Source organism: Urocitellus parryii, chromosome 2, assembly GCF_045843805.1.
Source record: "Urocitellus parryii isolate mUroPar1 chromosome 2, mUroPar1.hap1, whole genome shotgun sequence".
Taxonomy (NCBI): domain Eukaryota; kingdom Metazoa; phylum Chordata; class Mammalia; order Rodentia; family Sciuridae; genus Urocitellus; species Urocitellus parryii.
Window position 1 is genome coordinate 113,964,704 of NC_135532.1, and position 16,839 is coordinate 113,981,542.

The following is a 16,839-nucleotide window of genomic DNA, read 5'->3' on the forward strand; positions in this document are numbered from 1 at the left end:
AGGGATGTGAGGAATGCACCTTGTAACTCATTCAGCAACACTATAAAAATCAAAGCTGCCGTTAAAACCAAAAATAAATGATCAGCAAATCTGTAAAGATGGTGAAAAATGAAAACCATACATAATTGATAAGACTTAAATAATGTAAAATATTTAGCTGTAGTTTAAATCTCCCTTTGGCTCAGACTACTCACGGCTGTTTTAGCTAAGCATAACCCTCTTTGGGTTGCAGAGCCGAGCGGGCACTGGGTCCCACAGCCTGGGTTCATCTTAATGGCCACTGGTCAACCACCCAACCCTGGGGAAATGACATCTCTGACCTCAGATGGCTCCTGGAAACTGGCAGTGTGTCCATCATTTTTGTGCGAATTAAGTGGCGATATACTTACAGAGACATACATAAAGTAGAGCCCAGCGCACAAAAATCCAATCAATAGGCAGCTACTTTCCCCTTATTCTTCTGCGCGCTCGCGCACATGCACACACGCACACACGCACACACACACACACCTTCCTTTCATTCTTTTACTTGTTATTCTTTGAATACAACAAGACATCAAGGCTTTCCTTGGGGCTTTCCTGCCACATTTCTGTCTCCTGAGCCTCCCCTGAACATAGCTGAGAGTCTGAAATTCTGGAAGATCCTAGGGAGCAAGCAGTGGCCCAGGCACTGTCACAAGATCTTCCTTCTCTCTAGGTCTTCTGCTTTGGTCATACCCCCAGAGAGGTCTCGGCTCTCTAGAATTTTATTTCAGCCTGTACTTCAGCATTAACTCTGTAGTAAATTCTTTTTTTAAAAGAAGCAAGGAGGTAAGGGTTTCTGGACCTGAAGCACCTGGATTTCAAGAGTCATCCTGCAGTTCTTTTTCTCTGACTAAAGCAGCATGTGACAATACTGAACCACTTCCACCAGGCTAAGGGGACATTTGTGCCTTTTCCAAATACAATAGCAGTAGAGGTGCTAGACTTAATAAGGAAAGCAGACATTATTAAACACTTGCTCTGTGTCAAGGACGTGTCTTCTGAGAGCCTCACGTGAATTAACTCATTTCTTGCTCATGTCAGCTAGGTGACCGACACATCCCAGTGTGCCTGGCGCCCTCCTGACTCCTAATGTTGGAAGGCTTGAGTTCCAGAAACCACCAGGATGGCTGGCCTCCCTGAGAACCCTCAGAAATGGGTGCCATTGGTCCAACTGAGTCATAGAGAAGTTGTGTCACTGCCTGAAGACAGGTGGCTAGCAGGTATGAAGGTCTGGCCACTTCACCACCTGAGAATAGGACTGGCCTTTGGAAAAGGGGTCAGGGATGCCAGTCCTAAGGGTCCCTCTCTCAGGGTAGAAACTGGTCATGGGAACACCCCGGGCTCTCCATTGCCTGGTGTGAGGTAGGTAGTGGCGAGTCCCACTCTGGTGACACTGCGTGCCATCGTGGGTGATTTCAGCCCTCACATTCAAAATGTCTAATGACCTTTGTCTTCTGACTCCCCACTCTTTACCACCTGACTCTTACAAGCATGCCTAAAACTCCCTAATTTTTTATTAGGACAAGATTTCTTTCTTCTCCAAAGCCTCTTGTTCACTGTCATTTTTATGCTACACAATTACTTTCTCACTTATTGTAAGATCGCAAGATTTTTTTATGTTTCATCTCAGATTTATAGAGGAAATGTACCATTGTTTTGTCTAGAGTTGAGTAGGGTCGTAAACAGTGACCAACCACTGGCTACTGAGAGGAGATATTAATTTAGAGTCCCTCCTGCAGTATCTCCCGCCTGATCATTTGAATGGTACTTTCAGAGGAAAACCTTTCATTAAATGAGAGTGCACTTCTTCTCAGTCCCCGACGCCTGTCTCCCTGAGGTGGCACTAGGCCCCTGCTTCCTCATAGTGGATGGCAAGTGACGATGTTGAGGTAGTAGCAAGGACTGTCTTGTACCTAAAGAATAATGTCCTTTGCTTTCTGCCTCACCTTTTCTACACCAGCAGGCACAGCTAAGTCCAGGGTGCTGCCACTCACCCCCTGGGCTGGCCATAGGTCTACCTGGCCATCTGACCCACCTTAGCTCCCACTCTTGGCCCCTCTGAATCCTGGTTTAGACAATTCTCTCTGCAGACCAGTGGGCAGAGCCACACCTACCTTCTCACTATCATGATTTCTCTGAAGAGCTCTCGAAGAAAAGCCTCAGCCACTCCAGCTCCTGGTTACTCCGGAACAGGGGCGAGGGTGGTGCCTGAAACCTGAACCTCAGGGGATCCTTCTACTGGGCTCATGAGCAGTGATTTTAGTTAGGTTGGCTGCCCTGCATTGGTGCTGAGGGCCACCATGGAGTGGATGTCCTCTCATAGGGCTATCTTTGCCCCTGGTGTTACCATAACTAAACTGGCATACTCCCAGGCCCAAGCTGAAAGACGGGGAAAGTTGAGACCCACTTGTGATGTCCTTCTTCCCGCCAGTGCCCTGACAGAATTTCTCTTTTGCTTCTGCATTATATGCTCCTCCCTGCCAATCAAAGAACTGACCTGGCTGTCCCTCTTCAAACCAGCCCTATAACGCCAGGCCTCCAGAGGTTGGCAGACTACAGGGCATAAGAGATTTGGAAAATCCTTCCTCAAGAATAGTCCACTTTGGGCAGTTAAAAGATGGACTCTACCCTTCCTCCTTCTTTGTTCTCTAACACCTGCCCATGGTCACTCCCGTGCACACGTGGTGAGGGTTCAGGTGGACTAGAACAAAGGCTATGAGCTCAGGCAGAAGAGTAAAATACTCAGCCATTACCTGTTACTGAGATGGCCTCTAAATTACTCAACAATTTTCGAACAAATTTTCATTGTATATGTTTTTTTTCCTTTTGAAATTATACAGATAAAACTACAAGAAAGAATGAACACAAAAGTAAATTGTGAGGCACTCAATGACAGGGATAAGTTCTGAGGAAAATGTGATGTAAAAACAGCACAAAGTGACTGACAGAAAATTCGTGTGATGGCCTGTTGTTCCCAAGGCCATGACGAACAAGCAACATGAAATCAGATCAAACACAGGAGACAGGATGCAGCAACAGATGCAAGACACAGGAGATGTGTCCACTATCCATGGTGAATATTCTGAAGTAGGAGGACACTATGATAGTGATAAAAAGTATGGAAATGCATAAGAGAGGAGCAGAGCTGCTCGCTGCTGTTAGCCAGCCTGATGCACTGTACACACTGGATGCTGCCCACTTGCATGACTGGCAGCGGAGCAGCTGTGCTCCCACCAGCACCACCACAAACATGGCGCTAAGACGTTATGATGGCTGTGGTGTCAGTGGGCAAGAGGAACTTTTTGGCTCCCTTTTAATATTATGGGACTGGGACCACCGTTGTATGTGGTCTGGCACTAACTGCAGTGACGTTCTGCGGTGCATAACCACACACAACGTAAAACTGCACCCTGTCCGCCGGGTTCCTGCTTCCCAACCAGAAGGGACCTCCTCCATGGCTGGTGTCCAGCTTCACAGGCTTCCTTCCATCACTCATCTAAAAATATGTACTTGCATGCCATACGTAATATTGAATTATTTTCCCAACAAGTCAAGAGCAGGATTTTATCCACCAGTGGTTTGTACATTTCTGAATATATGATTACCAAATGTGTGTCATGGTATGCCGATGACTTTATATCATTGTCCAGATGATTCTAAGCAAAGGCATCAGTGTGCTTGTGTGAAAATTGGCAGGAATTTCTGCACAAGGGGGAGAATGAGCAGAGCGCTTTTACTGTGGGTGGGAGATTAAAGAAATGGCGAGTGTCCAGTGGAAGGAGAAAGCCTACTCCAGCAGATGCTGCCACCATCCCTCCTGTCTTGAGCACCCAGAGCCAGCCCTGCAGACCCAACCAAAAGTCCCACCTTGCTGTGGACAGTTATCACGCATGTTTCTTCACCAGCTCAAATCTTGGGCTTTGGAGGTAGCACATTCATCCCACACTGAACACAAGTAGCGAATTGTCACACTGTTCCCCAAAAACGTGTACAACTATTATATGTCCATTACAAAGAAAAGAGGTGGACTGGTGATGTGGCTCAGTGGTAGAGCATTTGCCTAGTGTGCAAGTCCTGGATTTCTGAACATAACAAGAAAAAAGCACAAGAAAAAAATTCATTCTAATATGACTTTTTCTAAAAAAAAATAATCACGTGATCCAACAATCCCACTTCTGGGTTCACAACAAAAAATTTAAATCAGAGCCTCAAGGAATATTTGTATACTCATGTCCAAAGCAGCATCATTCACAGTTGACAATAAACAACCCCAGTGTCCATGGACAAATGAATAAGTGAAACATAATACATGCAATGTACTATTTAAAAAGAAATGAAATTCTGGAACATGCTACCCACATGCATGAAGCTTGACAACACTGTGCTAAGTGAAATATGCCAGGCATGTGTGCAAGAATCCATTGACATCAAGAACCTGGAACAGTGAGTCAGAAAATGGAATTGTGGTGTCCAGGGGCAGACAGGAGGGAGGGATGGGCAAGGTGTTGTTTAATGGGAACAGGGTTTTATTTGGGAAGAATGAAAACATTATGTAGAGGGGTGGTAGTTGGTTGCATAACAATAAGAAAGTAGTTAATATTAGTGAACTATATACATAACAATCATTAAAAGGATACTTTTACTTTTTATATTTTACATAATTTAACACAATTTAAAAATCCTTAGCTTCATGGAGATTATAATCCTGGAGAAAGAGAATAAAACAAATACAAAAAAAAAGTTTTTTAATAGATCAGTTTTGTTTTTTTATTCTAGATCAGCTTTAAGTCGGCCCCATTTTACAGATAAGAAACCAGAGGATAGAGAGGAAAAGTACACAGTTCACTCACTAAGACCCTGACTGTCGGACTCCAGGGGCAGTGAACTTTCCATCAACTTCTGCTTCCTTTGGGGGATTCTTCCATTGTCTCTATTTCATCTGACCCACTCAAAACATGTACTGGGTTCAAATTCTAGCCGAACTGCTTCCTAGAAGGCACTATGGAGATAGCAGAGCCTATTCGGGAGGGTTAAATGTAATTTGTTCCACTTCCACCTTGGTGCAGAGCAAGGAGTCCGTGGAAACTAGCTCCCTCCCTGGTCCCTCAAAATGCCTTCCCTGCGTTTGTTTATACATAAGCCATGAGTACTTTCAGCCTAGCCATGTCAGCAAACATATTCCTGTGCTTAAGTTTTGGTAAATCATTCTAGAAATAAAGTTTGGATATGAAGAAGACTGGCTCATTTAAAATCCTGGGAAACAAGCCAGCGACACATGCATGACCCTTCTGTAGCTGGGAGGGAACTCTGAAATGTACATTGAATAAAGCATTCAACATAAAAGCTAACTCATTCTTTTTTCCAAAAGCAAAGCCAACTCTAATATATTTCTACCAGCTCTTTTTAAAAAAATCAAAGCCATGTTTCATTTTTATTCTTAAAAGTCCCTTACCTCTAAACAAAACTACATAAAGGCATAGATCACATCTAAGTGACCATTCTAAGAGATGGGTTGGCAGGGTCTAGTCTCCCAAGAAGAATCCAAAATAGGAATTGAGAAAAATGGACACCACTATGGATGGACAGCAGAGCAGCGCCAGCCCTCCTCTCCCTAATTCCACAACTCCCTGCCCCTGAGGAGCCTGGTCATTTTGACTGTTCCCTATGAGTTCGGAACCCTCGCCTACTCCCTCCTGTCATTTTTGAGGATTAAAGAAAGATTGTTTCCATTTTGCACAGGCCTTGTAAGGACTTCTCTTTATAGATTTGCCAAAAATCTTTGGATTTATGAAAGAATTTGTCCTTTTCCTTGATTAGAAATTGTGTTTATATATAATAATGGCATAGAAATTGATGCCTTTGGCTATATTTCTAGGGATGGACATCTTATGTTGGATTGCCCATCCTGTCCCTAGAGAAGTTGTCCCATAGTTCAGCTGGAGAAGCAGATGCAAGTGACCCAGGCAATGTGACTTTGAAGGAGGAGGTGTAAACAAACTCAGGCCTTGCATTTCAGTGAACGTGGATCCAAATTGTGGCTCTTCATCTTACTAATGAAGTCATTGACTCTCATCCTCTTAATGATGACAATAAATAGTTATGAAAAATAAAAGATAATTAATCAATATGTCTAAAAATGAAATTGCTACAAAAGTAGATACTAACAGCTTGTTCTAATATTTTAAGTGATTTCGCACAATGTACCGACACACACTAAAATCTGATTTTTATTTTTTATTATTATTTTTCTTGATTTAGAATTTTCATTAAACTTTTAAATACTATTACAGATTATAATAATAACTTCTTTCTGAAACTTCATGATGTCATTTAACATTATTTGTAATTCTAAAATGTTCCCCAAGATGTTAGTTGATATGCTTAATAAATTTCTAAATTCTTAAACATTTTACAAACTATAAAACAAAAAATTTCTTTACAAAGATGCACAATTCCTGGTATCTGGAATATTGCTAAAATTTTAAAAGTGGCTAACCTAAGGCAGAATGTTCACACTAACCAATATTTATGACTTTAATCCTGTGTAGATGACAATGTAAACGGTTTAGCTAAAATTGCAGATGAAATGAATTTTGTATTATTATTATATAAGTTTTCCTGATTTCTGTGGGAACACTCTGTTGGTCTCATCTTTGTGATTCAGAAGAAACCAGGAACCGTGAGATCAAGTGTGTCTGTTGTACTTTGAGGTCAGCCTGGAATACTAAACTACTATTGAACATGTCTGTGTGCCAGGCACTACAGTAGGTGGAATACACAAAGATTTTTAAGAGAAAAGAGAAAGGGGAGGGATACAGGAAAGAAAGAGAAAGAAAGAGAGAGAGAGAGAGAGATGGGACAGAGATAAAAACACCAGCTGAACAAGAGCCAGATGCTTGCTGCTTCGTGGGAGTTCTCAGGTAGCAAAGGGAGGGAGCTAGAAAGAGTGACATGGTTGTGATTACCAGTGTAGGTGCACGTTTAGCTTCACCTGGTCACCTATGGAGGTGCTCATACACTGGGGCTGTTATGCACACCACCTCCACGCTCTGCCAGCAGAAAGGCCAAGGAACAGCTACACCCTAGAGCAACAAGCAGTTTACCACCATACCTTGGCTCTAATAGAAGAAACCAGAGATCCTGGGTAACAGGCTGATTTTAGGACTGAAGTGGGAAATACACAAAATGAGCCTAGAACATATTTTAGTAGGAAAGAGTACGGGAGTTCTCACCAAAACACACACACAATTATGGGGGTCATAGGAACCAGCTGAAAGAATCCTCAGAGGCCAAAATAGAAACATTTGGGCAACAAAAATAAATTAGTACTGAATTATAACCCAAGGTATGAAATAAATATCCGCGGGTACATACTGATATAATGATTAAGTCTATTTATCATTAAGACTAAAAAAATAATCGAGTGTACAATGAATCGAAGAGCATTCTGCTGTCATGTATAACTGATTAGAATCAAAAAAATAATCGAATAAATGGTTTAAATGAAATAAGTGGGGGGAAGAATAAACAAACCTTCTATGCAGACGAATTCCAAATAGTTTATGCAGCTATTTCACCCTCGAGGAGGAGAAGCTGAGTCCCTGGTCCTTGAGCCTGGGCTATCCGTAGCCAACTCCTCCCCAAGAGCACACCAAGGGGGTACAAAATAAGTGGATTTATAGCAGAGAAACCTCAAAACCACCATGTCAGTGAGGTGCTCCAGTCAACCTCGTGGGCAAAAGCCAGCTGATCCTACGCAGCCCTCACCTGGGGTAATGGCACTTGGCCTCTGTGCTCTTCCCCTCAGAACCCTGAAGTCGCAATGTAAGCATGAGAAAAACGGACACATCCCAAAGGGACGTTGCCCAAAGTACCCAGCAAGAGCACTTCTCAAAACTGTGGAAGGCCTAAGAAATGGTCACTGTCAAAAAGAGGCCAAAGCTCACCTGATGAATACACCCCAGGGAGTATCCAGGATGGGATGCTGGAGCAGGAAAAGGATATTAGGTGAAAGCAAAGGGAAGCCCAGCAAACCGTGGAGCTTAGCTTATAATAATGCACTGATATTGTTCCATTTCTCCCAACAGATGTGCCAATCTAAACTCAAATATTAGTTGGAGGGCAACAGAGTGCCGTATGCGTGGATTTCCCTGCTACATTCCCAGTGTTCCTGTATATCAGAAGTATCTAAAATAAATTTACCCAATAATAGTGACAGAAAATTTTTATAAGGTGTAGTGACACCATGTAGCAATGAAGAAATATGAACAGCACTTTGGGCAATGAGGGGCAGGAGACAGAATGAATTCCAAATTGAGTTTTGAAGATTTCAGCTCCCAAAAAACTAAGCACTCTTGTATTTGGGTACCATGTCTTTAAATTTATCCATCTGTGTGAAGTATGTATTTTGAGCATTGCAGCATACATTGTATTTAACAATTATTAATGATCATATCAACTTCAGTCTTTATAAATCTTTTTATTTTTAGAAAAAGAAGCTTCATTCTATCAAAAGTAAAGAAATAACAATCATCTGGGCATGTGGTATAGGCCTGTAATCCCAACAACTCGGGAGGCTGAGGCAAGAGGATCATACATTAGCCACTAGCCTCAACATCTTAGCAAGGCCCTAAGCAACTTAACAAGAACCTATCTCAAAAATAAAAAAAATGAAAAATGACTAGGGATGTGGTTCAGTGGTTAAGCACTTCCAGGTTAAATCCCCAGTATCAAAAAAAAAAAAAAAAAAAAGAACGAAAGAGAGAGAGGAAGAAGAAGGAGGAGGAGGATGAGAGGAGAAGGGAAGAAAAGAAAAAACAATCATGTTTGGTGGAATATGGAAGCATTCTGCATTTAGAGAAGCATGACCTCCTCCTTCTTCAACTTTTAGTCTAGAAAAATCGATAACCTTTCAGTCATCCCCTTGCAACTAAAAAACATTTAATGATCCAGATATACCAAGCATACTCCCTGGAAGTTCCCTGAACATTTATGGCACATGTGATTTTTTTCAGGGTCGAGGTTTCCTACATTTAAACTAATTTTCTAAGTTCAAAATGCATTTTTCAAGGTCCACCTCAGACATCTTCTCCCTGTTCCCCATTCAGAAAGCCTTACTCGTTTTTCTGAGCAGCTGTAGTTACATGGCCCTCTACTATCTCATGGTCTTAACTGTAACCACTGCCATCTATCTACAGGTGTCTCCCATTTGGATATCAGCTTTTTTTCTTTTTTCTTTTTTTTTTTTTTTTTTTTTTTTTTTTTGTACCAGGGATTGAACCAGTGGCACTTAACCATGAAACCACATCCCTAGTCCTTTTTATTTTTCATTTTGAGACAGGGTCTTCCTGAGTTGCTGAGGCTGGCTTTGAACTTGTGATTCTCCTTCCTCAGCCTTCTGAGTTGCTGGGATCACCTGACAGGCATTCATTCACCACCGTGCCTGACAAATAAATCTTTCTTCCTATTTTTTTTTTTTTAATTTGGATCGAACCCAGAGCCTTGAGCATGCTAGACAAATGTTTTACCACTGAGTTGTTTCTCCGCCCCTGGTTATCAACTTCTTAATGGCAAGGTGGACATCTTGGCCCCAATTGCTCTCAGTACAGAATCTGACATTCATTCATTCATCCAACGTCCATTTATGACATGCCCACCATTTGGTTCCATGGAATGAACTGCAGGGGGGAAATTACAGACAAAGGTTAACAACTGAATCTTAATATTGTGGAAAATTTTTTCAAGCTAGGAAACCTCTGAGAAAAAATGAGAAGGAAATTGATATAGACCAGATGTACTGAAAGCATTAACAGAGGACTTATACCACAAAACTGATTTATTTTAAAAGCCAGTGTATATGTTCCTAAGTGAGGGTTTCTCTCTTCTACCACTTTGACCATTTTCTGTGATCTGAGACCCCTACTCCTTGTGTATAAAAGGGGTGAGTAAAATAAATCAATCCATGTTTATTTTTAAATAAAACACAAATGAGCAGTAAGAATTTAAGGGAAGGGAAAAGACACTGTTTTGTGGCAAATGCCTGAGGTACAACTTATAACCTTCATGGTTAGTACATGGATTCTTTTTTTTTTTTTTAAACCTATTTGTTAAGCTACTGCTATAGTCAAGTTTCTTTTTTTTTTTTTTTTTTTTTTTTTAGAGAGTGAGAGAGGAGAGAGAGAGAGAATTTTTAATATTTATTTTTTAGTTCTCGGCGGACACAACATCTTTGTTGGTATGTGGTGCTGAGGATCAAACCCGGGCGCACGCATGCCAGGCGAGCGCGCTACCGCTTGAGCCACATCCCCAGCCCAGTACATGGATTCTTAAAAGAGAATTTGCTTCCTTTTGAAACTTTCTATTGAAGCAAAATATATTGCTATCTCAGTGTAGACATTATACCTAGACTTATGTCAATACCATTTTTGTGTGTGCTCGTGCAAAATATTTTTTTCTGTTTCTGTAGCACAGATTAATTTAAATTCAATTTTTTAAATCATTACTGCCAATTTTTTAAAAACTACCATTGTACTAGTCAGCTTTTCACCACATAACAAAATGCCCGAGATAACCAACTTCAATATGTTGTCTTAGGGAGTAACTGATTCTGTGACCCTTACGGAGACCCCATCAATGCTGAAGAAACTCTAGTCCACGTCCACTTTCAAGGGTAGAGCATAATGAATGCATTAATTTTCAAATCATTCGTTTAAAACTCAGATTAGTTCTGAAACAATTTAGATTCCCCATGAGCTATTCACAGGACTACACAATCTACAAGACCCCAGTGCGGTAGACCCTAAAGCACCCCAAAGTGCCATCAGCTCACTGAGTTCAAATCCTGGCCCCACCATCAGATCAGCTCTGAGCAACTTCTTCTGGATCCCTGTGCATCCCTCATCATTCATCCATCTAGACACCGCTTAGCTTCATTCCTACTCATTCCTCAGGGTGTCAAGGTTACAGTGTTTACAGTGAGCAAGACAGGCTCGGTGGCTGACTTTCTAATGGGTGAATTTACAATAGAAATAACAACAGCCATCATGTGTGGTTGTAAATATCAAATGGAAGCAAGCATGTGAGGCATGTGGGAGTCACTCAGTGATGGCTGTGGTTATCCAGTCCTCAACACAGTGCCCACACACTTGGTCTCAGCCTGAATGTACTCCATCCATTCATTATTCATTATTGACAGTCTTTACATATGGCTCCTCACCTCCACTGTTCTACACAAACATCCACCATTTCTTATCCCTCAAGGTTGAGCTCATTAGGCCTCCTTGCTGAAGAGCTTCAAGATGAGATGATTTTTAAACTAGACCAGGCTCGTTCATGATGGCCACATCTCTGGCAAGAGTTACACTGGAAGCTCTCTGTGGATTCCACGCAGACACAGCTCACAGCCTCCCACCCACATCTGCTCGGGTGGTGGGAATGGGGTCCCCCTTGGTGGAATGGGCTGGCTGAGAAATTAAAGCTAGGAGAAATAAAACAGTGAAAAAAAAACACAGAACACAGACAGTAGTTTCAAAAGCAGGAGCAGGACGGGCAAGCTGATCAGACGGATGGAGCTTCTAGACAAAATGGGGCCCACGCCTGCTTTATTTATATTGGGAAACATCGAGATTCTATAGAATGTTCTTCTCCAAAAAAGGTTAAAGGTGGACTCTTCAGTTTCTAACGGGTTACACCCATTTCCGGAGCTACTATGAGGAGCCTTCCTAGCAGAGCAGACAGAAAGGTTATGTGCTTTGGGCAATCTATTGCCCATGGAAAGTTCCCGATGCCAGGCCTGTCTCTCCCTGGATACCATGTTGAGAGAAGAGCCTCATGTATTTCACGGATGGCCTCCCGCAATGGCCTATACCCCCTGCCTAGGAAATGCCTGAGCTTCCTGCAGCCGCCATATTCTTCCTCGGTTATCACTTGGAGGTATCCAGTCAGATGAGCATGACGTGGTATCTCCCTCTTTGTTGGTGAGAGGGTTTTCTTCCTTGGAAGTTGCTCAAAAATTCTTCAAATATTGTTAATTAAATTAAGAGAAAGATGAGTAGAATAACCCTGTTTAAGACACCTTCCTTTCAGTTTTTTCGTGGAAAATAGGCCCATGAAATAGGCCCACTCCAAATGCACGATTGTTTGGAGTGATTATCTCAGTCTGAAAACTGAAGAGTGGCTTCTAAATGTGTTTACGTGTTGAAGCATGAAAGGCGAACCTGGGCAGAAAGGAGTGTGTGATGCTATGTGTGTTTATTTCTAGACACTGTGAGGAGTTGTGTGGCGAAGCTGTTCTTCACCTGTTCCCTCAAGGGTCATTACTGCCTGTACAGCAAGTCCAGCTTCATCCTCATCAGCCAAGAGCCTCAGCCATGGATCCAAATTATGCTTCTATTTCAGCAGGTGTGTGCAATTCATGTTCATTGGGCTCTTTAACAAGTTGGTCAGGTATGAGTTCCTGTCATCCCATTGAATTATTTATTCTTTGTCCAGAGTTGATATGTAAATAACAGCAACACATCATCTTTTCTTTTTCTCTACTTTAAGATAGTTTACTTATAAAGGAACCTGGATTATAAATCAGAAGGCCAAAGCTACAATTAAAACAGGGATCGATTTATAAATAAATAAATAAACATTTAAAAAAAAAAAAAACAGGGATCAAACCTGGGGTCATTTAACCACTGAGCAACATCCCCAGCCCTTTTTATTTTTTATTTTGAGATGGGGTCTCACTGAGTTGCTTAGGACCTTGCTAAATTGCTGAGGCTGGCTTTGAACTTGCAATCCTCCTGTGTCAACCTCTCGAGTTGCTGGGATTATAGACGTTGCCCCTGCACCTGACCAAAGCTATTCATATCTTGAATATCCTTAGCTTTACAATAGAAGAATGCCACAGAAAATACTCTTTTAAACAACAGAAACAATAAAAACATCTTAGTTGGGGAAATAGCTTATCTTTTGTAGAGCTAGCCTTGGTTTCCCCAGTTTTCTAAACTCTAGTTGATTTTAGTGTAAGTGCATTCTTTCTGACATTATCACACTTTTTTCTATCGAATACATGTATATAGATGAAATTACCTAAAGAGCATCTTTGAACTTAACAGTGAAGAATGTCATGCAAAAATGTCGAAGTACCTTAGATGCACAGAAAATGCAAATGTAGACTATAAAATGTTTGTAATAAAGGAGATCTCATATATCATCTTTAAAGATAAGAAAACTCAAGGGCGTAGCTCAGATCATCAGCCATCTTCTCATTTTTGCACGTGTTGAAAACTAACATGGGAAGATGCAGGTAAGAGAATTCAGGGCAGGCAGAGTCAGGAAAAAAAGAGAGTACAGACATTAAATAGGGTTGAAACTTAAGCCAAGTGATAAGATAGTTTTTCAATTCAGTTAATAAAATATTTCTATAACTCCTACAAAACTCACCAACCAGATAGTCATATTTCTTTATAAAATCAAGATTATTGAGAAAAATGGATTTTCATGCTGAATACATCGTAATTACCATATAACTATGGTTGGATGTGGCTCAGATATGCCATTTTCCCCTGTGTTAGTCTTAAGAACACTTGCCGTCTCCTACAGAACACTCAGATTTTGATGTGAACCACATTATATGTGAACATAAAATAACATTGATTCTTCTTCCTATTCCTGAAATAATGATCATAGTTTTCTTCTACTTAGATTTTTCAAATAGTTTTCATAAGCAGCTCTGTATCTGGTTTCATTGGCTTTGTTCTTAACAGTTGTCAGTTTTTTAAGAACAAATCAAGAAAATCTGATTTTTTTTTGCCCCTTCAGCCTTATTTTATTGACCTACTCTGATCTTTTTTTCTCTTTAAGCACAATGACTAAAAAAGCATCTTTTTATGATTTTCCTTTGTGTTCATTTTACAATAATGGCTCCTTTCTTTTTCCACACCTTTGATCTTATGTAATCTTCTGGGAAAATTATGGCTTTAGGGTAAATGAAAAATAAAACTTTCACTGGGTAATTACCAACCCAGCCCCAGTGGTGGGTGCTGAGCCAGACACTCGCTTTTCTGACAACCTTGCACAGTCACAAGTGCTTCATTAGATCAGGTCCAGCACGTCTCTAGACGAGACATCCATCCTGCATAACCTTCTGTTAGCATCAAGAAATCCACAAATGTTTCCACGTGAGAAGCTGAATAATCAGAAACTTCTTAATTCTACCAACCCCTTACTTGGGGTTTGATATCCTCCTTCTTTTCCTGCTCAATACCAGCTCATTTTCATGATGATAATGAGATTTTTCTGGGAAAAAATGTGTATTAATCCTTATTCACTAAATAGAAGCTTTGCACACACCTTAAAGTTTCATTGTGCAACACCTGGACAATCATTGTCATAGCCAATAAGACCTTACAAGCAATTCTCCTTATCATACCCTTCATCATTCATATGGAATGATATTTATGCTATTTTGTGTGAGTAAATGATATTTTATACTCTTTATTGACATTCCACATATTTTTGAAAATCATCCCCTTGAATTGAAAGGCCTCTTACATTCACAGGTATGGTAAAAGGGTATTAGATACCTTGTTGATTAGTAAATATATAAACAAGTTCAACTCTTCCTTTGAAGAGCTTATTTTCACTGGATTGAATGAAGTACATGTAAATATAATTCTCTTTACTTTAACAACATATTGCCCAACACTTAAAGAAATTATCTTAAAGTTTGAAGAATATCTGCCCATGATTCACTTAGGATTAAAAGTGGTTTTGTTTTCCACATGTACCCGCTCAAACTGCTCATGTTTACATAATTATGTTATGGATTCTTGGTTGTTTTTTATCCTTCATAATCTACTCTGTACAAATGGACTTGATATTTGTACTGAAGTTTTTATTTTAGGCCTTAATTCACAGATCTTTGATAAAATAAATTTGAATATTTGCATTAACCACTTTTTAAAGCAACATTCTTGGGAAATCATCAAGATAAACATTATGTTACATAGTTGAGGCATATTTGTACAGATCAATATCAAGTGCCTTGAACATTCTATTAAATAATTTATATGTTCTGTTAAAAAAAAAAAAAGGCCTGAAATCTATGTTCGTTCTCCAAGATGGAGTTCCTCTTATCCTTAAATCTAAACAGTGGTAAGTTCCAGCCAAGCCTACACAGGCCTTGGAACCCATGGAACGTCACTGTTGGGCCCAGAGGTAATGCTGTCTCTTCCCTTCACACCCACTCAGAGCCTGTTTCCTGAGCCCCTGTCCATACAGAGCCGCTCCGTGCAGTTCCTCAGAGCACTGTGGGAGAAGACCCAGGCAGGAGCCACCCACAGCTTCGAAACAGCCATGACAGAGTCCACATTTCCACAGCAGAAGGTAAATGTTTCTCTCCCTGGGCGTGATTCAAGATGGCCTTCAGTTTGCCTTTCTCTCAACCATTCAGTTGTTTCCTCCTTTCTTTTCCCCTCTCTTACTATCAGAAACCACACATTAAGGAATGACTTTCAGGCCGTGCCACACAAAGTAGCATCCTAGACAGAGCCTCTGCCCTTGTGGGCCCACAGGGTGACATGGCTCTGCCCACTCACACCACACAAAACCTGCACGCACCCTATGGAATTGAGGCATTTTATGGAAGCAGACTGTGGGCTCAAGGAAAAGGAAAGAGCCCAGGAAACTGGGCTGGAGGGTCTTTGGTGCTTCCATTCCTTCCATCTTTACCACCTCTCAGTCCTTGGTCATTGGCTGTCACCACAGAACAAGAAAAGGAGGGTAAACCGGGCAGGAAGAGAGAACAGTCAGGGTGGGGAAGCTCTTTGGAGGCAGGCACTGTGGCGGGAGATACAAAACCTTCCAGGAGCATGGAAGCAGGGGCCTGGCCCTCAGACACAGCCAGCTGAGACCTGAGCAGACCGCTGTGCTGGGGAAGACCCCTGTAGAGAACCAGACCCAGCCCCTCGATAGGGGGAACCTGGCCGTGGAGGACACTGGTGTGCTCAGAGTTTCCTGTGAGAAAATTCAGGACCAAGGCACTGCAGGCAATGATGAGAGGAAGCCTTTCTAGAATAAGAAGGCAGCTTAGGAAACCAGACTCTTCTCAGGAAATGAAGACGCCAAGGTTGGAATGTTTGTGACCCTTAAAAATTCCAAATTTGGGAACTTAAAACCCACTTCATACTCTATGGCAGTATTCAATGTGGAACATTTGAAAACTGTTCAAGTCAGGAAGGTGAAACCCTCGTGGGTGGGGTTAATGGCTTTGTAGAAATGCTAGGAGGAATCAACTAGGCCCTTTTGCCCTTCTGCCTTCAACCGGGTAAGGAAGCAGCATCCAAAGCACCGTATTGGAAACGAACACCAAGCTCTCACCAGATACCCGTCCAGCCCGTGCCCTAGTACTGGACCTTCCAGCCTCCAGAACTATGAGAAATGAATTTTTTTTCTTTTGGTTAAAAAGACTAAGATAGAAGGTCTGAACTGAAGATGGAAGTTGTAGAAAAAGAATGACTAGAAGAGCTATTAAGAAAGTCAAATCTACAAGACATGGTATCTGATAAAGAAAAAGGAAGGATCCAGGGACCAGGTGCATCATTTGGCCAAAGAGGTGATGGCACTGCCCTGAAAGAAAGACCACAAAGGAAGCTGGTGGAGGTGTGGAAAACACAAGACCTTCTGGTTGTGTTAGTCAGCCCCCTAACACTTGAGAAAATGCCTGAGATAAACAAACTTATAACTGGGCAGGGGGGGGGGTGACGAGCAACTTTTGTAGATTGATACAGCAGGAGTGGGAGCCGTTTATTGTAGGACAGGAGGGGT

General features: G+C 41.4%; 1 protein-coding gene across 2 annotated transcripts in view; it reads left to right on the forward strand.

The window, feature by feature from the left end:
• The window catches only part of Veph1 (ventricular zone expressed PH domain containing 1), a 210,018-nt gene that overhangs the window by 142,750 nt on the left and 50,429 nt on the right, over positions 1–16,839 (forward strand). The window contains exons 10-11 of one of the 2 annotated variants that reach the window (XM_026392926.2): positions 12,284–12,423; positions 15,265–15,399. In XM_026392926.2, the coding sequence (XP_026248711.2) occupies positions 12,284–12,423; positions 15,265–15,399 (275 nt within the window). The remainder of the gene's footprint in view (positions 1–12,283; positions 12,424–15,264; positions 15,400–16,839) is intronic. The other variant, XM_026392927.2, reaches the window with a different exon arrangement.